Source organism: Vulpes lagopus, chromosome 7 (genome assembly GCF_018345385.1).
Source record: "Vulpes lagopus strain Blue_001 chromosome 7, ASM1834538v1, whole genome shotgun sequence".
Lineage (NCBI taxonomy): Eukaryota > Metazoa > Chordata > Mammalia > Carnivora > Canidae > Vulpes > Vulpes lagopus.
In genome coordinates this window covers 19,974,721-19,999,136 of record NC_054830.1, presented here as the reverse complement: position 1 = coordinate 19,999,136, position 24,416 = coordinate 19,974,721, and the positions used below count along the sequence as shown (strand labels likewise).

The window sequence follows — 24,416 nt, the reverse complement described above, 5'->3', positions numbered from 1 at the left end:
ATGTCTTACTTCCCATTTGTTAGCTGGTTTGTGATGCAGAAATAATTTATCTTTCTACCAACATCCTGTTAAAGTATCCACACAGGTAATAATTTGGTGCCTCTCCTTTGATTGGAAGTGTTAATCTCCAGTGGTTGATAATTACCAATGACTTTGATGAGCATGTTTTTCTTTGTATGGAGAAGAGTGACCAGATTCCTCCTTGTGCTTTTCAAGTATTAAACAGATTTTCATGTCTTCAGAACAATTTTACTTTTGCATTACAGAAATCAGTTGCTAGATGTAAGAGTAAAATGAAGTGCTACTATTGAGAAGAAGGGAATTTGTATCACTTTCATGTATATATGTGAGAATACCATAGTAACTTTTCAGGGACGTTATTCTATAATACGCATTCTAAATGCTTTTGTTTTACTTTGAAAGCATTTTTATTCTGCCTTTAAAAAAGTGTACTTTTAAGGCATTCATATCTCACAGGAGGGGAAAAAAGTGGTATTTCAGAATTTTCCTCATGAAGTTGCATAAAAAATTTTGTATAAAATAGTTTTCCTTGACCACTCTCCTCCTAGTGGGATCTTCGCACTTTCCATCTTTTACACACAGTTCCTGCTCTGGATCAGTGTCGTGTGGTATTTAACCACACGGGGACAGTGATGTATGGAGGTAATAAACTTTTTACTTTTCTACATTGTTATTTTTCTCTTTTCTCTTCCTCCTCATTAATTTGTTTGGAAATGTCTTTCAAATGTGAGTTGGAAAGCATTTTAAGGCTGTAACGTAAAAGACAACATGATAGCACAAATGGTGACAAAGTTTGTTGATGAAAATAATGTTGATTTAGGGTGAAAGGCCACTAGTTTTGAAGATAACAACCCTTGTATATAGAGAAATTTCATGCATTAATTTCCCATCTGTATCTTTATGAACTTGAAGAATCTTTGCATTTGTGGTCTTGTGATGTTGTAAGCCTTTAGCTGTAATACTTGCTGAGAGCTAGATGAGAGGTTGAGGATCCTGTTTGGTGTATGCAAGGAGGATGCATTGAGAGGAACTAACTAGATAGAGTGAATTTACTACAACGAAACTCACTAAAGTCTTGATTGTCCATTAATACTTCTGCACTTGTGAGTAGGGGATGTTTCTTATGTCTAATTGTATTTTGCTCCTTGCCCCTTTTATCCCTTCTTCCCAATTAGCTATGCTGCAGGCAGATGATGAAGATGACTTAATGGAAGAGAGGATGAAAAGCCCTTTTGGATCATCCTTCCGAACATTTAATGCAACTGACTACAAACCTATAGGTAAGCATGAAGAAACAGACATTATTCATTTTGTCATGTTTTGGTTTTCCTTATTTAATCCATCTCTTTTCTGTACTTATTTCATTGAAAAGCCAAGAAGTTATGGAAATATTTATGAACAATCACCTTGAAATTCCTTTAGAGGAATTTTTAAGGTGATTGTTTTAAGGTCACAGCAATAGTCCAGTCCTGAGTCTTGTCACATTCTGTTTTCCAGCAACCATTGATGTGAAACGGAACATCTTTGACCTGTGTACAGACACCAAAGACTGCTATCTTGCTGTCATTGAGGTAAAGTGAGCCAACAGAAACCTTGCTGCTTTGTTCTGATGTTTAGAATCATTTTCAAGTTTTACAAGCATTTTGTCTGATCTAAGATATGTTCTAAAGTTGATGCATTTCCGAAGGTGGTTATTGATAACCTACTCATTTGATCAGGAGATAGACATTGTAAGAGACATAATAAGAAAATTCCAATATAAAACAATATGGACAATCTTATCTTCTAGTATCTTGGATTCACTGTTATTCCTTTCTTTCTTTTTTTTTATTTTTAAAAATATTTTATTTATTCATGAGAGAGAGAGAAAGAGAGAGAGAGAGAGAGAGAGAGAAAGGCAGAGACACAGGCAGAGGGAGAAGCAGGCTCCATGCAGGGAGCCTGACGGTGGGACTTGATCCTGGGTCTCCAGGATCAGGCCCTGGGCTGAAGGCAGTGCTAAACCACTGAGCCACCCGGGCTGCCCCTGTTATCCCTTTCTTAAAGGAGTCTAGATCTCTTGCCAGAACAAGATAGGTTCATTCTAAGGATGGTGGTCTCTCTTTTGTATCCCTTGCTCTTCTGAAGCCTTCTCATCCTGCTTTCTTTCCCTTTCTGTGTTCCAGCCAACATTTTCAGAATTAGTTCAAGAATTTTGAGTATCAGAAGCTTTGACAGTTATAGGGTCAAGGTGCATGGGTGCTACTCATAATTAAGATGTAGATGTGGGCCTTCTGAAAACTAACTGCTCTTTTTGGACTGGGTGTTCTATTTCAGAACCAAAGCAGCATGGATGCTCTGAATATGGACACAGTGTGCAGGCTGTATGAAGTGGGCAGGCAACGTTTGGCAGAGGATGAGGATGAAGAAGAGGACCAGGTCAGTGGTCTTTGAGATTTCTTGTTTCTAAACAATGCTTTATAGAACAATAGATTTTGCTTTTCTGCTTTTTGCCATAAAGATTTTTTATTAGTCTTTGCTACCTGTTGGTATATTCTGCAGGTGTATCAGCTATACAATTATTAAAATAACTAAAACTCAGAGGAAAGTAGATTTTTGTTATTCTAAAACTTTAACCCCAGTACTTGATGGTCTTGTGAGTTCCATTTGTAGATTAATTTGGAGTTAGCAATCTCTGAAATTGTTTTAGATGTTAGATGTTTCCTTGAACTCACTTTTGGACCAGTGCCCTGTATGGCTTCAGGATGAGCAGTCCCCATATTCCCAGTGTCAGTACAAAACAATGTCAGTCTGCTGAGATGGGTCTTAGAAAATGGCTTAATAAGCCTTGTAAAGGTCTGGTTTGCATTTTCTGTTTTATGGCATAGTCTCTTTTCACAGTAATCGATTGGAGCTTATAAGTAAAGAAGATTTTGATGCTTTTGGAAATTAAACATTTATTAAATGTGGATAGATAGTATGTTTCACAGTATTTTTCATAGGGGATTTTAAATTATGGTCAGACTATGCTAGATGCTTGCCTATGTGGTGTGTTGGTATCTGTTATGAAAAGTTTCTTAAACTTCTGATTTTCAGCAGATCTTTCCTTTCAACTGGGCTCATCACATTCTCTATGCATAAAGCTCCTATAAATATCCATGCTTTTGTGTGTTTCAGCTCCTTTGGGTAGATACTAAGGAGTGCTTTTGCTATGTTGTATGGGAAGATTTATATTTAGTTTTATAAGAAACAAACTCTACCAGAAAGGCTGTATACATACATTTTGCATTTTCACCATCAGTAAATGAGAATTCTTGTTCCACATCCTTACCAGCATTTGGTATCATGTTTTGGATTTTGGACATTGTTATCAGTGTTTTGGATTTGGGACATTCTGATAGGTATGTAGTAGTATATATAACTATTTAAATTAAAAAATTGATAGACATTCCTTTTACACACAGTCAAAATGTGTGGTTTGATTTTTTTGGAGTAGAAAGGAGTTAGTCTTGTAGTTTTATGAACCTCTACAAATGTTCTCTGAGAATGATTTATGAACCTTTGACACCCTTCCTGATGGCTGATACCAGACCAAAAGGAAGGAGACTTTCTCTACAATCCCTTTTGGGCTCCTCCCGCATTTCAGGGAGCTTCTTTTTAAGTGGAAGGCTCTCATTATTTTAATTTGCATATCCCTGATGGAGCATCTTTCCGTATGCTTATTTGCCATTTGTAGATCTTTGATGAGATGTCAAAATCATTGGCCTATTTTATAAATTGGTTGCTTGTGTTTTTATTGAGTTTTATGAGTTCTTTAATATTTTGGCTAATAATCCTTTACCTGCAAATATTTCCTCTTCGTTTGTAGCTTATCTTCTCATTCTCTTGACAGTGTCTTTCAGAGAGCAGAAATTTTTGTCTTCATGAAGTCTAGTTCATCAGTTATTTCTTTCATGAATTGTGCCTTTGAGGTTGCATCTGAAAAGTTTTCAAACTCAAGGTCATCTAGATTTTCTCCTTTTAATTTTCTAAGAGTTGTATAGTTTTGCATTTTGCATTTAGGTCTGTGATTCTTTTTGAGTTAATTTTTGTGGAGGGTGTAAAGTCTGTGTCGAGGTTCATTGATTTTTTTTTTTTTTTTTTTTGGATGTCTGGTTTAAATTCCATTTGTTAAAGACTTTTTTTCCCATTGTATTGCCTGTGCTCCTTTCTCAAAGATCAGTTGACTATTTGGGGGGAGATGTGGAGCAGATGGAGAAGGAGAGAATCCTATGCAGGTTCCATGCCCAGCACAGAGTCCGACATGGGGCTCTATCTCATGACCATGAGATCATGACCTGAGCTAAAATCAAGAGTTGGACACTTAATCGATTGAGCCACCCAGGCTATTGACTATTTTTATGTAGATTTATTTCTGGGCTCTCTACTGTTCTGTTGATCTATTTGTCTATATTCTTCAGAACCACCGTCTTGGTTACTGTCATTTCATAGTAAGTTTTGACAAAAAGTTGGTATGGTGTCAGTCCTCCAACTTTGTTGTTCTTCAGTATTGTGTTGACCATTTTGGGTTGTTTGCTTCTCCATATAAACTTTTGAATCAGTTTGTTGATATCTGCAACATAGCTTGCTGGGATTTTGAATGGAAGAGCATTGAATTTATTTCTATACCAGGTTAGGAAGGTCTGACATCTTGACAATATTGAGGCTTCCTGTCCACGAACATGGACTCTCTCTTCATTTATTTAATTATTTGATTTTGTTTATCAGAATAATGTAGTTTTCCTCCTACAGATCTTGTACATATTTTGTTAGGTTTATACCTAAGTACTTAATTTTGAAAAGTGGGGCAAATGTAAGTAATACTATGTTTTTAATTTTAGTTTCTATTTGTTCATTGCTGGTGTACAGGAAAGCTGTCCTAGGAAAGATTATGAATTCACTTTGTGTCCTGCAACACTGCTATAATGGCTTAATTCAGTTTTCATTGTCACTTCTTTGGGATTTTCTGCATAGAAAGTCATATCATCTGCAAACAAAGAGTTTTAGTTCTTCCTTCCTAGCCTGTACCCTCTTTTTCCCCCCGTATTCTTGTCTTACCGTATTAGCTAGGACTTTCAATATGATGTTGAAAAGCAGTGATCTTGATTCTGATCTTAGCAGGAAAGTTCTGAGTTTCTTACCATTAAGAATGATGTTAGTTGTGGTTTCTTTATAGATAGGTGTTCTTTATCTAGTTGAAGAAGTTCCCCTCCATTCCTGTTTTACTCAGAGCTTTTAGTTATGGGTGTTGGGTTTTGTTAGTCTTCTTCTGAATCTATTGATACGATCTTTTTTCTTTAGCCTTTTGAAGTAATGTATTACATTAATTGATTTTAAAATGTGAACCAGCCTTGCATAGCTGTAATACATCCTATTTGGTTGTGGTGTATAATTCTTTTTATACAATGTACAATATGATTTGCTAATATTTTGTTGAGGGTTTTTACATCTGTGTTCATGAGAGATGTTGGACTGTAGTTTTCATTTCTTGTATAGTAGTCCCTTCCCCACCCTCCAGCCCCCCATCTGTAGTTTCACTTTCTGTGGTTTCACTTTCCATGGTTTCAGTTACTTGCAGTCAACTCCAGTCTGGAAACAGATGGTCCTCTTTCTGATGTATGGTCAGAAGGTCATTAGTAGCCTACATCACAGTGCCTCATTCACCTCACTGCATCTTACCATGTAGGCATTTTATCATCTCACATCATCACAAGAAGAAGGGTGACTACAATACAATCAGATTTTGAGAGAGAGACCATATTCACATTAATCTCTTACTATGCCTAATTTATAAACTAAACTTTATCATAGGCATGCATGTATAGCAAAAATATATATATAGGGTTTGATGTTGTCCTCTGTTTTCAGGCATCCACTGGGGATGGGGTATCTTGGAACATATCCTTATATCCTTATTGGATAAGGAGGGGAGCCTTACTGTAATATCTTTGGAGTTGGTATTAGGGTAATGCTGGATTCTTAAGATGAATCAGAAAATATTTTATCTGCTTCTTTCTCCTAGAAGAGATTTTAGAGAATTTATATATATATGTATATATATATATATATACACACACACACATATATATAATAATATATTATATATGTATTTATGTTTAAGTAGGATTCATCAGTGAACCCATGTGGGCCTTGTGCTTTCTGTTTTGGAAAGTTATTAATTATTGATTAAGTTTCTTTAATAGCTAAAGCCCTATTCAGATTGTCTATTCTGTGCATTTTGGCAAATGGTGCCTTTCAAGGGGTCAGTTCATTTCATCTAGGTTATCGAATTTGTGGTCATACAGTTCATAGAATTCTTTTATCCTTTAAAATTTTTTTCTTAAAGATTTTATTAATTTATTTATTTTTAAAATATTTTATTTATTAGAGAAAGACTTTGTGTGTGTGAGTAGGGGGAGGTACAGTGGGGTGTGGAGCCTGATATGGGGCTTGACCCACAACCCTGAGATCATGACCTGAGCTGAAGACAAGAGTCAGCTGTTCAACCGACTAAGACACCCACCCAGTTGCCTCAGAATTCTTTTATCCTTTTAATGTCCATGGGATCTGTAGTGATGTATCCTGTCTTTCATTTCTGATATTAGTAATTTCTGTCCCCTTTTTTTCTTAGCGTGGCTAGAGGCTTATCAATTCTATCAGTCTTTTTTTTGAGATTTTATTTATTTATTTGAGAGAGAGAGATCAAGCAGGGGAGGAGCAGAGGGAGAGGGAGAAACAGAAGCAGTATCCCCACTGAGCAAGGAGCCTGAAATGGGGCTCAATCCCAGGACCCTGGGATCATGACCTGAGCTGAAGCCAGACTCTTAACTTACTGAGCCACCCAGGTGCCCCCAATTTCATCAATCTTTAACATTTAAAGAACCAGCTTTTTTGACTGCATTGATTTTTCTCTGTTAATTTCCTGATTTCAATTTCATTGGTTTCTACTCTAATTTCTGTTATTTCTTCTTCTGCTTGCTTTGGATTTGATTTGCTCTTCTATTTTTAGTTTTCTAAGGTAGATGCTTAGCAACTGAATTTAGATCTTTATTCTTTTCTAATATGTATTCAGTGCTATAAATTTCCCTCTATGCACTGCTTTCATTGCACCCCACAAATTTTTATAAGTGTATTTTCATTTAGTTTAAAGTATTTTTTGAGATTTCTTCTTTGACTCATGGATTCAGAAGTGTGTTGTTTAATCTCCAAGTATTTGGAGTTTCTGAGCTATATTTCTTTTACTGATTTTTAGTTTAATGCCATTGTGGTCTGAGAGCAAACATTATATAATTTCTATTTAAATTTGTTATGGTGTGCTTAATGGTCCAGAATGTGGTTTATCTTTTTTTTTTTTTTTTTTTTTAATTTTTTTTTTTTTAAATTTTATTTATTTATGATAGTCATACAGAGAGAAAGAGAGAGAGGCAGAGACACAGGCAGAGGGAGAAGCAGGCTCCATGCGCCGGGAGCCTGATGTGGGATTCGATCCCGGGTCTCCAGGATCGCGCCCTGGGCCAAAGGCAGGCGCCAAACCGCTGCGCCACCCAGGGATCCCGAATGTGGTTTATCTTGATGAATGTTTCATATGAGTTTGAGAAGAATGTGTATTGGGATCCCTGGGTGGTGCAGCGGTTTGGCGCCTGCCTTTGGCCCAGGGCGCGATCCTGGAGACCCGGGATCGAATCTCACGTCGGGCTCCCGGTGCATGGAGCCTGCTTCTCCCTCTGCCTGTGTCTCTGCGCCTCTCTCTCTCTCTCTCTGTGACTATCATAAATAAATAAAAATTAAAAAAAAAAAAAGAATGTGTATTGAGTTGTTGGACAAAGTAGTCTATGGATGCCCCATTATACCCTGTTGATTGATGATGTTGATCACTTCAACCATGTCCTTACTGATTTTCTGCCTGCTCTTTCCTTTTTTTTTTTTTTTTTAAGATTTAATTAATTTATTTGAGAGAGAAAGAGTACAAGTAGGGGGAGAAGCGAGGGAGAGGGACAAGCAGACTACGCTGAGCACGGAGCCCAGTGTGGGGCTCAGTCTCACGACCCTTGAGATCATGACCTGAACCAAAATTAGGAGGTGGGTACTTAACACTGAGCCACCCAGGCACCCCTTTATCTTTCCATTTCTGATAGAGGGGTTTTGAAGTTTCCAGTTACAGTAAGTGGATTCGTCTATTCTGTCAGTTTTTGCCTCTTGCATTTTGATGCTCTATTGTTAGGCATATGTATGTTACAGATTGTTATGTTTCCTTGGAGAATTAACTCCTTAATCATCATATAATGTCCGTCTTTATCCCTGGTAACTTTCCTTAGTCTGAGTGTCTTGGTCTGAAAGTAGTTACGCTGGCTTTCTTTAATTCGTGTTAGCATGATAGAGCTTCCTCCATCCATTTATTTTTTATTTTTAAAGATTTTATTTATTTATTCATGAGAGACAGAAAGAGAGAGAGGCAGAGACACAGGCAGAGGGAGAAGCAGGCTCCATGCAGGGAGCTTAATGTGGGACTTGATCTCGGGTCTTCAGGATCACGCCTGGGCTGAAGATGGCGCTAAACCGCTGAGCCTCTGGGGCTGCCCTATCCATTTATTTTTAATCTGTATGTGTCTTTCTATTTAAAGTGGGTTTCTGGTAGACAGCATGTACTTGGGTCTTGTTTCTTGATTCACATTGATAATGTTTTTTAATTGATGCATTTGGAATATTGACACTCTAAGTGATCATTGGTATAGTTGCCTTCGGGGCACCTGGTTGGCTCAGTGGTTGAGCATCTGCCTTTGGCTCAGGTCATCATGATCCAGGGTCCTGGGATCAAGCCCTGCATCAGGCTCCCAAAAGGGAGCCTACTTCGCCCTCTGCCTATGATTCTACCTCTCTTCTGTTTCTCTCATGAATAAATAAATAAAACCATAAAGAAAAAATATGTATAGTTCCCTTCATATCTGTACTTATTACTGATTTCTATGTGTTGCCCTTGTTTTTTATTCCTGTTTTTGTTTGCTACTCTTTGTATGCTTTTTGTTGTTTTAATTGAGCATTTTTATAGGATTCAACTCTTTGTTAACATTTATACTTAAAAAAATTTTTTTTAGTGGTTGCCTTAGAGGTTGCTATATACCTTTTCTAGTAATCCAAGTCCACTTTGAAATAATACTCTACCTCTTTACAGGTAGTACAAGTACCTTAGAATAATCCTAATTCTTCCCTCCTTGTTTTATTGCTGTCCTTTATTTTACTTATGTGTAAGCATTCAGAAGAATATGTATGTATATGCATAATCATATAAGCACACATTATTGGTGGTTATTTTGGATAAACTGTTACTATTTTGTACACAGATCCATTATAAAAAAAAATAAGGATGCCTAGGTAGCTCAGTCAGTTAGTAGTCACCTGCCTTTGGCTCAGGTCATGATTCCAGGGTCCTAGGATTGAGCCCTATGGCTTGCTCTCTGCTCAGTTGGAGTCTGCCTCTCCCTCTCCCTCTGCCTCTTCCACCCTCTTGTGTATGCACTCGTTCTTTCTCAAAATAAAAAAAAATTTTTTACAAAGAATAACTGAAATGTTTATTCTACCTTTACTTCCTTCTCCACTGCTCTTCCTTTATTTTGATTGGAGTTTCTGACCTTGATCATTATCCTTCCCTTTGAAGAATTTAACATTTCTTGCAAGATGGGTCTACTGGCAACAAATTCCCTCAATTTTTGTCTGAAGAAGAATTTCTTTTCTTTTCTTTTCTTTTCTTTTCTTTTCTTTTCTTTTCTTTTCTTTTCTTTCTTTTCTTTTCTTTCTAAAATTTTATTTATTTATTTATTTATTTATTTATTTATTTATTTATTTATTTATTTATTTATTTATTTATTTATTTATTTATGAGAGGCAGAGACACAGGCAGAGGGAGAAGCAGGCTCCATGCACCGGAGCCCGACGTGGGATTCGATCCTGGGTCTCCAGGACCACGCCCCGGGCCAAAGGCAGGCGCTAAACCGCTGCGCCACCTAGGGATCCCCAAGAATTTTTTTCTCTGCTTTTGAAGGACAGGGCTATGGAATTCTAGGTTGGTCATTTTTTTTGTTTCTGAACATTTTAAGTATTTCACTTTCCTCTCCTTGCATGGTTTTTGAGGAGATGTGTGGTACAGTTTTTATGTTTTTTCCTTTTTAAGGTCTCTTTCTCTCCTCTGGCTTCTTTTAAGGATTTTTTTTTTTAATCTTTGATTTTCTGTAGTTTGGAAATGATGTCCCTATGTGTAGGTTTTTTGGGGGTATTTATCTTGCTCAGTGTTCTTAGAGCTTCCTGGATCTGTGGCATGGTGTCTGCCATTAATTTTGGCAAAATTTTCAGTCATCATGATTCAAATACTTTTTTTTTTTCTTTTCTTTGAGAGAGAGTGAATGGGGAGGAAAGGGCAGAGGGAGAGGGAGAGAGGGAATCTTAAGCAGGCTCGATGCCCAATGTGAAGCCCGACATGGGGCTCAATCTCACAACTTTGTGTTTTTTTTTTTAAGATTTCATTTTATTCATGAGAGACACAGAGACATTGGCAGAGACATAGAGCGAGACATCAGGCTGTCTGTAGGAGCCTGATGCAGAACGTGATCCTGACCTGAGCCAAAGGCAGACGGTCAGCTACTGAGCCATCCAGGTGCCCCTTGGTCTCACAACTTTGAGATTATGACCTGAGCTGAAATCAAGAGTCAGATTGGTTAACTAACTGAGCCAACCAGGTGCCCCCAAATATTTCTTCTGTTTCTTTTTTTCTTTTAGAATCTCTGTTATGTGTATGTTACACCTTTTGTACTCATTCCACAGTTTTTGGATATTTTGTTATGTGTTTTTAAGTCTTTGTTCTCTCTGCTTTTCCGTTTTGGTGTGGTGTCTTTTGAGATATCCTCAAGCTCCGAGATTCTTTTCTTAGCTTTGTACAGTCTACTAATAAAGCCTATCAAAGCCATTCATTTCTGTCACAGTGTTTTTAATTGATAGCATTCCTTTTGGTTCTTTAAATTTCCATCTCTCTGTTCCCATTGCCTGTCTGTTCTTGCATGCTGTCCAGTTTATCCATTAGAGAGCCACTTCAGCATCTTGATCATGGTTGTTTCAAATTCCTCATCTAATAACTCCTGTCATATCTAAGTCTGGTTCCATTGCCTTCTCTGTCTCTTCAAACTGTTTTTTTCCCTTTTAGTAGGTCTTAACATTTCTTTTTTTTCGAAGATTTTATTTTTAAGCAATCTCTATAGCCAACGTGTGTTGATGACTGGGGCTCAACCTCACTACCCTGAGATCAAGAGTCACATGCTCCACCAACTCAGCCACCCAGGCATCCTGTAATTTTTTCTTTTCTTGATACCTGGATATGATGTGCTGGGTGAAAAGACCTGCTGTAAATTGGCCTTTAATAATATGGTGGCAAGGTGTGGGGGAAGGGAAGTGTTTTATAGTCCTATAAGTAGGTCTCAGTGTTTTAGTGAGTGTATATCTCTGTGCTGTGAACTTCACACAGGGTTCTGAGTTTTTTCCATCTTGTTTTGGAGGGAAAGGAGGGCTACAGTGGACTAGAGTTTGGATATTTCCCTTCCCCCAGGTCAGTTAGGCTCTGATAGTGTCCCAGCAGGTTAGCCTCTAGTTAAATACTTCTCCGAAGGGGAGGCCTTGTTAAAAAGAACAGAATGCTCTCGTGTATTTCAAAATAGTCCCCCCTCTGCCCTCTTTGGGAAGGCCAAAGGGATTTTTCTCCAGTACTCACTATGAAAACCTGGTCAAGTTCCTGGAGGTAAAATTCATGTAAGTGTGGCGGCCCAGTTGAGTGGGTCTTTCTAGTTTTCTCTCTGAAGATTTATCCTCAGAATTGTGTTTAGTAATTTATCAGTTATAGTTCAGGTTTTCCAACCTTGGCACTGGTTCCTATGGACGTTTATCCTTTTGGATTTATGCCCTGATAAGTTGCAATTTTCTGCATTTTCTTGCTGGTGTCTTCAATTTTGGGGGCATTGTGCCCCTGTGACCCCAGCCCTCTGTCAAATCTAAAAAGAGTTGTTGATTTTTCAGTTTGTTCAGCTTTTCACTTGTTAGGATGGGGACTTCCAGCTGACATGCCACTTTGGAAACTAGAAGCAGTACCATGTTGTTATTTTCTAAGATTTTATTTATTTTTTAGAGAGAGAGAGAGAGAGAGAGAGAGAGACAGAGAGGGAAAGAGAGGGAGAGAGAGGGCACAAGCAGGGACAGAGAGAAGGAAAAGCAAGGAGCCTGATGCAGGGCTCAATCACAGGATCCTGGGATCATGACCTGAGCCAAAGGCAGAGAGTTCACTGACTAACCCACCCAGGTGCCCATTACCATGGTTTTTGAATGCCTTATTTATTAAAAGACAGGCTTTGGAGTTTAAACCACTTTACCCAGTGCTTCTAGGGAATTCCCTAGTGTGGAAGGGGATTTCTGTTAATGCTTTCCAGCTTCATGGCTTGGAGAGTCCTCAGTGATCTCCTTGGTTTCATGGATGAGAAGGAGCCTGTTTTGTTGAAAGTTCATGTGAGTTTTGAGATACGGACAAAAGGGAGAGGTCTTCAGAAGGATATTTGAGGATTTTTTGTTTGTTTGTTTGTTTGTTTGTTTTTTAATACGCTCCATACTTAGCATGGAGCTAAAACATGGGGCTTGAACTCACAACCCTGAGATCCAGACCTGAACTGAGATCAAGAGTTGGTCGCTTAACCAGGTGGCTCACTTGAGATCTTTGTGACATGGATCTTCATGTTCTCTTGAGTATTATACTATTTAACTTGTACATGTTGGTAGTGTTTCTTGGTAGCAGAGCCCACAAGTGCTACTAGATCCTCCAAATGTTACATGGTTACCTTGATTTGGTGGTTTCTTAATAGTGGCCAACTGTTATCTTAGTCACCTCACTCAATGCATACTCTTTTCCACTATAACTGTCATGAAACATGATGTAGTTTATCCTTGAATAGATACAGAAGATGATGTTGTTGAGCTATTTGTCAGTATGTTACAGTGGTACAGACGATCTCATCCTCTATGGCTTCATTCATCACTACCCCCATCACCTGTAGATCATTACCACTTCTCAGTTGTCTCAAGCTTCTTGGATGTTGCACGTTGTACTGTAAATTTAAAGCAGGAATGGAGTTTATTTATCAATACCATTATTCCTACCCTCCTAATATCCTTGCAGTTTATGAGGGAGTGGCAGTAATAGTCTTGGGACTGTCACCTGGATCCAGTCCATGTGGTACCTATTATCTTTGAGGAAGAGGTCAGGAGAAGTAAAACTAGCATTGCCCTAGACACCTTGGGATCTGGAAGGCTGCTGTTCTCAGGGTTGGCCTCATTCTTCTTGCAGACGTAAAGTGATGAGAAGTGAGTTTTCTCATGGCTGGCTGTGGAAGCAAGAGACCACCATAAAAGAACAACTTAAGGGAAGGGGCTTCTTGATTCTTTTCCTATGCTTCTGTTTAACTTTCCTTTTGGTAAGGTTAAGAGAGAAGGAGAAAGGGGGCTGGGTAGGGTAGTTGTTAGGACTTCTGACTGTGGTACAGGAAGGAAAAATAGACTTTCTTGTCACAAATAGCCAAGGTCGAGAGAGGCAGGCTCAAGAAGGCCCTAATGAATGGCTCTAGGCCATTGTGGACTATGTGTCTGTGTAGGCAATGTAGGTGAGTTAGCATTGCTTCTGGATTTGATTTCAAGGCTTGTTTCATTACATAATGACATCACTGTCCTTAGGGATCATCTGGTGCATTGCATTTTTGAAGGACCTCCTTAGAGATCTGGTTTTACTCTCAAGCCCTTGGCATTTTGATTTTGATTTAGAGTTGTTTTAGTGGGAGATACCATATCTACCTAAGCACATTTCCTTTGTCTCCTGAATTCTGTTGATTTACGTGTCAACTTGGAATCTTGCAGTAGTAGTATTTTGCAGTATTTACTACTATTTCCATTAGATTTCTCTCTTCCCTGTGCCAGCTTGATTTTATTTTTAACTCACTTTCCTTTGTGTGCTTCACCTAATTTTAAAATTAGAGACTTAATTTTCTTGCAAGTCATTTGCCATTCAAAGTTTTGTCCTAGTCTAGATATCTGCTCTCAGGTCTCCTCAGATGTTCCAGGTATGACTTATATGGCTCAGGGATGCCAGCACCTGTGACTGACACTTTGAATTTGCCTTTTCACCTTAGCAAAATAAAATTAGAAGTATGAATGATCAGCTGCCACCTGATAAAATGGTCCAGCATAAAGTGCCTATATAAATATTTATTAGAAAGCTTTATTGAGATATAATTTACATACCATAAAAATGGTTGTTTTTTGCCCTTACATTTCAGTAAGTTTGGAGATTAACAAGAAGGAACAAATGGAATCAATATATTGTTGAATGAAAACATCTATGATGTATTTGGCTTCCATAAATATTTGGTTCCTAAGGTTGCTAGTCCTCCAGCCTTCAGGCATTTGATGAAAGCAGAGATAAGCCAGTCATTTATCAAAGCTCATACTATCCATTGGAATTTTGGTATCTGTGTTGTTTTTTTACAAATCAATTCCGTCAACTTTGATGTTGGCTTTTAGGAAAATTATAAAATCAGATTAGTAATTGATCATTGTTTCTATATTTTGAAAAGGCAATACATTTCAACTAATTATAGTTAACCTTAAATTTAAAAAACAAAAACAAGGGAATAATGCTCTCTTTTCTCCACTCCATTTTGGAATCTGGGACACACTGTGTGCTGTGCTTCCTGTGTGTTCTCCACTGCCTAGAAGCGGATGGTAAGAGTCTTTACTGATTACACACCTGCTATAAGCCTGGTCATTGATTCCTAAAAGACATTTTTCTCCCCACTAAATTTTTTAAATGTGAGTTAGATTCTACCCATGAGATGAAAAACCATAAGTTTATGACTTTGAAATGAACCTTTTAATGATTGTTAAACACCAGGAACAACTGTCAAAAAGAGAAGCAGGAGTTTAACTTTTATAAGATAAGACATGTTGAATGAACTGTCAAGAAGAGTAGGCTCAGATTTCATTTCACTTCTTTCTTTCTTTCTTTCTTTCTTTCTTTCTTTCTTTCTTTCTTTCTTTCTTTCTCTCTCTCTCTCTCTCTCTCTCTCTCTCTCTCTCTTTCTTTCTTTCTTTCTCTCTCTCTTTCTTTCTTTCATTTATTTATTTATTTACGAGAGAGCACAAGCCAGGGGCAGCAGCATGGAGAGAGGGAGAAGCAAGCCCCCTGCTGATCAGAGAACCCATTGTGGGGCTCAATCCCAGGACCCTAGGATCATGATCTGAGTGGAAAGCAGACGTTTAACCAACTGAGCCACTCAGTCACCTCTAAGCTCAGGTTTTAATTACATTTTTATAAAGTTATCTTGATGTTTAGATTAACTGTTCTTAAAGTATGATCAGAAGTTTGGTTTTCTAAGAGGTTGGTTATATTTTTGAAGGTAATATATGCTAAAAGAAAAAAATATATATATGCTAAAAGCTATTTCTCTTGAAAATGAGACGTATTCAAGAAGAATTTTAAATGGTCTAGAAACAAATGCACTGATTTAAAAAATCAAATTGTTTAAGTTCTAGACAACAGGACAGTTGGATGTAGCAGAGAACATCAGTGAAATACCTGGAATTACCTTTTTAGTTCTGTTTTTGGGAGTCTGTGGATAGGGTATATTATTACAGAAAAGGAGAACATTAGAAGATACTTATACAGAGGTTCTTCATTAGGGGTGCACTTCACAGTTTCTGGGGAAACTTTCCAAAATCCATCTGTGTGAGCTTCACTTGTAAAGGTTAGCTCTGTCAGCCTGGACCCTGGGTGTGGTTTAGGAATTTGTATTTTGGGAAACTTTTTCCCAGGTGCTTCTGATGATCACATTTGAGTAGGAGCCACTCACCTCTTTAACAAGAAATTGGGATTCACAGAGGTTGGCATTAGAGAGTTGTTCAATAAGTAGTGCTTCCCTTGTAATTCTGGAACATGGTCAGTATTTGTGGATCTCCTGTGGTTTTGGTTCTGGGAATGGATAAGACTATAGAGAGCTGGAGAGACTAGAGACGGGTAAGAGAAGGGAGATGCATTAGTGAGTGTAATGAGAGTGGGTAGGAGGGAGTCCTGGGTACCTGACATTTGTGGGAAACAGTAGTCAATTGGATTTGAAGCCATAGGAGTGGGAGAAGTGAAAGATAGTTGAGATTTTCAGCTGGTAACTGGGAGAAGTATAGAAAAGGTACTGGCTTTAAAGGTGCTTTTAGAATTAGAGTTAGTTTTAGAATTAAGAGATTTTAAGTTTCTGTGGTATGAATGGATAGAGCCACCTGAGAGTTCAAGAATTAGGAATTAGAGGAAATATGAAGGCAGAAATTAAAGTTGTAGGAACCTCTGGGTTGAGATTTGCAAGAGACCAGGTACAGATAAGCCCATTGTAGAGGCCAGGATTGGTGTCAGTCACCAGAGAGAAGCCCCATGGTTGGCTCTCCAGGCCTTCTTGTTCCTTTAGGAAGGTTTCAGTCATTGTAACAGGAACAACAAACTTTTGTTGAACACTTTGTATATAATAGGCACTTTTCAAAGTGATTATATACATACATGTGTACACATTATTTCCCTCCCTTAAGCCCTAGCAACAACCCTATGAGGCAAAGTAAGTCATCCAAAAATCAGTTATTCCATCCGTAGAGTTTGGGTTCAGTGGCAGCAGCCTGGCTCCAGAGTAAACACCATTAATTACTGCCCTATGGAGTGATGGGGTAAAAGTCAGAGTCCAGTGTTAGAGGAGGAGAGAGTGAGGGAATGAGTGAGCAAGTGGTGGTGGGGTACCTGGAGGCCTGGAAGCAATGTGGAGCCTGTGTGGATGGAGCAGTCTTTAGGTTTGGGCAACTTTGACCCTCCTCAGAGTAGGTGAGAAGCCAGTGGAGAGAAGTGTTGAAGGTGGGTGTGTGGGGGTGGCAGGTGGGTGGCAGTGGTAATGAGATCCAGAGAGGACTGCTGTGCAGAGTATGAATGAAAGGCTGGCTTCCTACTCAGACCAGGGTTAAGTCAGGTTCAGATGTGGAGATGGGATCAGAGGGCAGTGGAGGGAGCTCATACCAGTTGACCTCCTCTCTGTACAAGGAGGGGAATTGGGTTCTTTAATTTGCAGGGGCTTGGGGTTTTGGATAACCATGAAATTGACTTAACAGTAGAATTTATGGGCAGCCCGGGTGGCTTAGCGGTTTGGCGCTGCCTTCAGCCTAGGGCATGATCCTGGAGTCCCGGATCGAGTCCCACGTCGGTCTCCCTGCATGGAGCCTGCTTCTCCCTCTGCCTGTGTCTCTGCCTCTCTCTGTGTCTCTCATGAATAAATGAGTAAAATCTTAAAAAAAAAAAAATGAGACAATTCTGGATTCTACCAAGATTTTTGTTTTCATTAAGTAATAATTTTTAGTTTCTTTTATTTCCTTTTTTTTTTTTTAAACCACTTTTGACAACTCCTTAATTCTTTAGATATGAAAGAGAGGGGCTCATGTTACCAACTAGGTAACTAAACCAGCAGAGAATGCTGCTAAAATTACTTTCTAAACTCACTTTTGGGTTCAGCTACAGAATTAGATTCTGTATTTTGTTTTCTTTTCTTTCTTTCTTTCTTTTTTTTTTAAGATTTTATTTATCTGAGAGACAGCACTAGTGGAGGGGCATAGGGAGAGGGAGAAGCAGACTCCCCATTGAGCATGGGGCCTGATGTGGGGCTTGATCCCGGGATGCTGAGATCATGACCTGAGCCAAAGTCAGACACCCAACTGACTGAGCCACTCAGGCGCCCCAGATTCTACAGTTTTTTGGACAGATCTTGTGAGCCTCTGTTTCATGATTTGGGTTTCAGATTTAAAATTTAGAAAGTGAGTATACGGCCATATCCATGTATAACAAAATACGTGTTAAACCAGCATTGGTCATTAACCATGGAGTTTAAAAAATGATGGATTCAGGTAGACTTTCCTACTCGTTTCCCTTGCCCTGTCATGGTCACATAAGTCCTCATGGCCTTCCAGGATGAATATATATAAACTATTTCTTCTACAAGATTAGGTAAGGTTAGATTTGTAATAATCTGGAATGTTATCTGTAGTTCAGAGCTCAGACCTTGATTGACCTATTTTCTAAGAATGCTTTTTTTTTTTTTTTAATTTATTTATTTATGATAGTCACAGAGAGAAAGAGATAGAGAGAGAGAGGCAGAGACACAGGCAGAGGGAGAAGCAGGCTCCATGCACTGGGAGCCCGATATGGGATTCGATCCTGGGTCTCCAGGATTGCGCCGGGGGCCAAAGGCAGGCGCCAAACCACTGCGCCACCCAGGGATCCCTCTAAGAATGCTTTTGATTTAGGAGCTGTTTTGCAGTTCTGGATCAGCTAGGCTTTGATATTTTTAGAAGTGAAAAAGAAGGGTCTACTTAAATTTGCTGGTTAACAGGTGCCTGTTTGAACCATGTAACCTTTATATACCCACTCAGCTGTGGACCTTTAAAAGTTATGGGACGTTGAAAATTCATGTAAATTGCCCGTGTTCACACACCATGTAATTGGCAGGGCTAAGATTCTAACCAGGCGTGTTTGATCCCAAAGCCCAGGCATTTTCTCCTGTCCCATACTCTTTAAATAATGCCAAATGTGCATCTGTATCAGTAACTGTGTATTAATTTCGGAATCAAAAATAAAAATAAAAAAGTTCTCTTAATTTTTAAATGTAATTATATTGTCCCATAGAGGCTTAAGAACCATAGGGCTATGGATACTCTGTTCTTTAGTGTACTTGTTTTTAACTATGGTACTTTATTAATGGATTAGAACTAATTTTGGTCAAGGCCATGAAAATATGCCTGAAGAGAGGCAAAAATTGTAATCTGGTAAGCACTTTGGATTATTTCCCTGAATTTTGACCATTCTCCCTTTTTCCTAGTATTTGTATGAGCTGATGTGCTTGTAGGGGCTAAGGAGCTTGTCTGTGGTTGTTTGTCATTACTGCCTCCAAGCACTCTCAATGCCTTTCCAGTAAGTGAATGCTTAGTAGCCATCCATATGGAGGTAATAATGTGGCCTAGGCTGTGGAACAGTGATCTAGGCTATCATGTGTGTTCTTATATACAAGCATGTGCAAGCTCTGGTTTAGACCATACACACATTTGTACAAGCCTTAGGTTTACTGGGTAAAGGGGTTAGTCTTTCCCATATAGCTGCCAAAAATTGTTGAAAAGTCTAAGTCATTGGGCCAGACAGTATATCAAAAGTCTCTAAAGGGTGGTTCCAAAATTATCAAAAGTCCATAAAGCATGGCTCCTCTCTCTGCTGAACATTAGTCTAGTTTATATTATAGATGATGAACACTAGTGGCCAAATAAGTACAACATTTTAGGTTTTTAAGTGATTGGCATGCAGCAATACTTTTTTTTTCCCCCCAGCAACACTTTTAAAAATGTGTTTTACCTATTTTTTCCTGTATATCTTGGGCTTATTCTTTTTTGACTCTCCTTAGGATGATGATGTATTAAATGAATTTTATATTTTATTATTGCAGGAATTAGAGTCCTTTTGCTACTGGCAAGGTTGACAGTTGGTGTTTGAGAAGGATAAGTGAATGATGGTCACATTTATTTGGGAATACCTGTTACTCTTTTCAAAACAGGGGTGTCTTTGTTTCCTTTCAAGCAGAAGACACAATTTGGATTCTAGTGCAAAGTTGAAATCTGTGGCAGATGCTAGAATGTATCCTTTACAAAGCCCAGTACCCACAGTCAGTATTTCATTAGTTTTCTGGTAGTTTTCCTGTCTGTCTGAAGATCTCTTAAGAATTGAGGGAAGGACAGTTTCTCTAGCACACTTTGTGTTTTCCTGTGTGTGGCTTGTAACAGAAAATGTACCTATCTATGTTCTGTATTGTAAAGTCAGTTTTATTGGATCATTAGATACTTATGATAGCACTGTTAAGAGGTTTACCTACTTCTTTATAAGATCAAGGGCAAGACCTTGAAGGTTTAGGCATTGACTCAGCAGTTGTGTTCTTCCTCTGTCTTGTTAAAGCACTGATTTTTAGATTCCAGTAGAAGCTTTTGTTCCAGTGGCCCAACTGATTTCACTTGGTTTGGTTGATGCAGGAGAGAGAGAAGAGCTCCCTTGGTTTTGTTATTAGGTATTTAGGAACCTAGAATGTTGATGGCAGAGCCTTCTGTGAATGAGCTATGTTTTTTTTCTTGGATAAGGGCTGTGTAACCAGTAATGCCTTTGTGGAGTGACCAGTAATCCTTATCTGAGAGGTGCTTTGAGTATCTTGGGGGCCATGTGTGTACCTGTCTCAGGCTTCATTAGATTCTCTAGATTACCACTCTCTCTCTACTGACAGTTTCCTCCACTGCCCTTTGGGAAGGAGGGAAAGACTGCCCATGTGGCCCATGTGGGTTAGGCCTCTCTGTTTTTCCTAATGGACCTCATGCTTTCTTACCAGGAAGAGGAAGAACAGGAAGAAGAAGATGACGATGAAGATGATGACGATACTGATGACCTAGATGAGCTTGACACTGACCAGTTGCTGGAGGCGGAGTTGGAGGAGGATGACAACAACGAGAATGCAGGGGAGGATGGGGACAATGACTTTTCTCCCTCTGATGAGGAGCTAGCAAACCTTCTAGAGGAGGGAGAGGATGGGGAGGATGAAGACTCTGATGCAGACGAGGAAGTGGAACTGATCCTGGGGGACAGTAAGTCTAGGGCCGACCCTGAGGCTGAACCTTGGCACCCAGGGGAAGGTCCCTTCCCTGCACCCTCCCAGGAAGCAAGCCACACAAGGGTTCTGTGCCCCCATAACTATAGATTCACCACTCTGACCCCTTGAGGAAAAGCAGTTTCATATCTCTGATCCTCTGTTTTTTTACCAGACTGTGTTACTAAAAGGCTGTTATCTTTAAAATAGAGGTTGGCAAACTTTTTTTCTGTAAAGGCTGGACAGTTAAATATTTTACACTTTGTGGGCCATATGGTATCTCTTGCAGCTCCTTGGCTCTGCTGTTACAGTGTAAAAGCAGCCAGAGATGAGACGTAAATTAATGATTGTGGCTGTGTTTTAGAAGTAAAACTTTACTTACAAAAATATGTGGTGGGCTTGGTTTGGCCTGTGGATTCTAGTTTGTTCACTCCTGCTTTAGAGGATCAGCCTTAGAATGGAAGGCCAAAAGGTAGTGCTTCCCACCTAAGTGCCCCGTCCTAAGCCGCAGAGCCGGAATTGGCAGCTGCTTATGGGGTGCCCTGGTGCCCTCCCTGCTTCTTTCTAAAGTTATACAGTAAAAGCCCCTTTGTGGAAGAGTCTTCCTGTATGCTTTTGCCTAAGCCCTCTTAAAGGCCAACTGACAAATGTTTCTCTTTGACTTGTTTTCTTGTCCCCACCCCCTCTATGTTATAAAGTACAAGCTCTAATTTTTCTAGTAATTTCCCTTTAGGACAGGTTTCTGAAGTCAAATTGTCCCCTGACTTTGCTAATGAATCCTGAATAAACCAGCTATTAGCTCTAAGAGTCTGCTACTTCTGCAGTTATAGTCTGCCCACTTCAAGAGGATATATCTGGCAGCATCACTGTGACATGCGTCACTGCTGACAGACTTATGCTTGCTGTGATCTTGGTTCTTGTGCTACCCTGGCTAACTGGGGGGTAATCCCTGTGATATCCAGCCATTTTCATGTTGCTAACCAGGCCATGATGCTCACAACTATGGCACATATTATGCCTAATGTGGTAGCCACTAACCACATGTGGCCATTAAAATTTAAATTAAAAATTCATTTCGTAAAAAAAAAAAAAAAAAAAAAAATTCATTTCGTCATTTTGTGTCCACATTTGAAGTATCTGGTAGCCACATGTGATTACCATATTGAACAGCACAGATAGAGAACATTTACAGGAAATCTGAGTGCTGGCCTAGGCCCAATTTATGCCAAAGCTCTCCATAGTAGATCCTTGGTTTTTATAATCATTGGTGGTTGGTGGTAGGAGGAAAAGTGTGCATGTACATGCGTGTGGTAGCAGAGGGTGGGTGATAGTGTTTATTTAAGCATACGTATAAAAGATTCTATTCTACAGTGACCCAAGTCCATTTTCTTTGGGATAAATCTTATATGTGCTTCTAGCCCTCAAGATTGAAGGTGGGTTTGGCTTAAGGGAGACTTTTTCTTACGTAAGTCCTCTTACCAAAGTTGTATATTGAGGAAACTGGGGCGGGAGGGAAGGGGGGCTGGGAGTGCGTGCTTTTTATCTGCTCATCTGCTGTTTACAAGCTTCCATTTTTGCATATTTGGAGGTTGAGGTGATTCAGTGGAGGAGGACTTGCCTTGTCCCTAGCCGTGGTCAGAGAGCCAGGTAAGAAGGATTAAAGGGCAAGGCACACATGACAGTATTCAGAGTAAAAGGGCAGTTTTTACTGAACCTTTTTGTCATCTGTGAATAGTGCCATGTGGGATACAAGTTCTCTTTCCTTCAATTACAAGTAACAAGGTAGGAGAGCACTAGTATGGTATGCCTGACATGAGAGGATCACTAATTTTTTTATTCTTAATTTGAATATAAAGCCACTAAATTTGTATTTGGCCTGTAAAATTACTGTCTCTTTTAACTCTTTAGGAAATTCCTTCCTTTAGGCCCAAGAGGTACTGGAAAAGCTTAATTCTTTTATGAACAAGAATATCACCTTATTTTTGTAGGAATATTTATGATGTAAAAATGCCATAATAGTTGACAACTTGAGGACATTTCAATTCAGGCATTAGAATTGAGGTGGTGATATAGAGGTGGCATGAGTAGTGTGTCCTGCATTCCTGTTTGTTTTAGAGAGGCCTCCAGGAGCTCACAATAGAGCAGGCAGGAAGAACATTCTTTGTACCCTTGGTGTGCTGATATTTTGCTGTAGTAATCATCTAGAACATTAGTTCTTAACCTTTCTGAGCTTATAGAGCTCTTTTAGGATGTGATGAAAGTCCACGAGACTATAGAAAACCACACTCCCATGCTATCCCATAACTTTGTGAGGCCCCAGATCCCATAGAGCCCCCGTGATTGGTTTCAGATATAGAACCCCAACCCTAGGAAGAGAAAACACCTTGACTCTAAAGTCTTTTGTGTGTTTCTCTGTTCTAGTCAGTTCTACCTTCTCTCAAAGCCTGTATGTTATAGAGCAGCAGGTTAAGCTTTGCAGGTATTGATTATTTACATCTAGACTGCCTTTGTCTCAAAGGGCCTTTCAGAAGAGCCCCTGACCAGGGTCTGGAGTTGGGTATTTAACACTTGAGGATGCGAAAAGGCTGAGAAAGGTAGAGAAAGGAGCCATTGACCACCTAGAGGGAGTCCGTGCCTGGTCCTGAAGGTTCTCAAACATTGTGCCTGACTGTTATTTGTGTAAAGACGACTGTGTCCTGGTCCTCATCCAGCTGCATTCATACTCCTTACATGTGATGCAAAGTTATTAAGACTCTTAGCAGCCGTAGAGCTGATGGACGGTCTTAGGCAGTTGGTCTGGCATGGTCAAATCATAGACTGCAGGAGCACTGGGAGTCTCTGGGGTCTGCCTGGGGCAGGACACGGCGCCGTGCCTGTTGTCCCTTGTTGGCGCTTCCTCTCAGAGGTCTTGCAGCAAGGAAGCTGATGAGGCCATTGGGCTCACCTTGTTAGGTGTGTGTTTTCCCCACTCTTCACCAGCTTTTGGGCTCTGCTCATGCCCTCTTAGGCCCAGGAGTCCTGGCTTTTTCCAGACATCTCTTTTGTACATCCAGGACTTTTTTGTATCACAGCCAGGCGTTTGTTGATTTTTCTTTATCTGTTTCAGTTTTCTTTGTAAAGGAGATTGTGGTGAATGAAAGATTTGGGAATGTGAGGCGTCTGGGAAAGGCTGATGGGGAATTCTGTGGAGCCACTGGTGTCCCTCTCTGCATGGGAAGCCCACGCCTGGGGATTCATAGTGTATCCGCCCACTTCCCTGGAAACCTTGTTATAAAATGGTTTCACACCTTCTTGAGCTGTAATCAGAGGGGGCACGGAGATCTTTTCCTTACCTTCACCCAGCAAATACTAGAGCCCTGAGGAGCTAGGTACTATGTTTCTCTCCAATTTTGACCAGCCACACATGATGTATCGATCTCATTTTGAAGGTTCTTTTGCCTAGTTTCAGTCCTCAGTGGTTCCTTGCAGAGGTGTTACTTAGTGTGGTCTGCTCACTGCTTGAGAAGGAAGGTGGTTAAGTGTAGGGCTCCTCCTGTGCCAGAGACCTGGTGCCGCCTTCCAGGAGGTCATAGTTGCTGCCTGCTGGCCTCTGGTCTGGAGTTTCCAGGTACTTGTTCTCTG

The 24,416-nt window shown here is 39.6% G+C and overlaps 1 protein-coding gene across 3 annotated transcripts in view; it reads left to right on the top strand.

Moving 5' to 3' along the window:
• Nucleotides 1–24,416, top strand: part of DCAF1 (DDB1 and CUL4 associated factor 1) — a 74,759-nt gene that overhangs the window by 48,827 nt on the left and 1,516 nt on the right. The window contains exons 19-24 of one of the 3 annotated variants that reach the window (XR_005988820.1): nucleotides 570–663; nucleotides 1,197–1,301; nucleotides 1,519–1,592; nucleotides 2,338–2,439; nucleotides 14,824–14,832; nucleotides 20,541–22,442. Coding sequence is in view for 1 of the 3 variants with exons in the window: in XM_041761067.1 (XP_041617001.1) it covers nucleotides 570–663; nucleotides 1,197–1,301; nucleotides 1,519–1,592; nucleotides 2,338–2,439; nucleotides 14,824–14,832; nucleotides 20,541–20,793 (637 nt within the window). In the remaining 2 variants the exon portion in view is untranslated. The remainder of the gene's footprint in view (nucleotides 1–569; nucleotides 664–1,196; nucleotides 1,302–1,518; nucleotides 1,593–2,337; nucleotides 2,440–14,823; nucleotides 14,833–20,540; nucleotides 22,443–24,416) is intronic. The other 2 variants (XM_041761067.1, XR_005988821.1) reach the window with 2 other exon arrangements.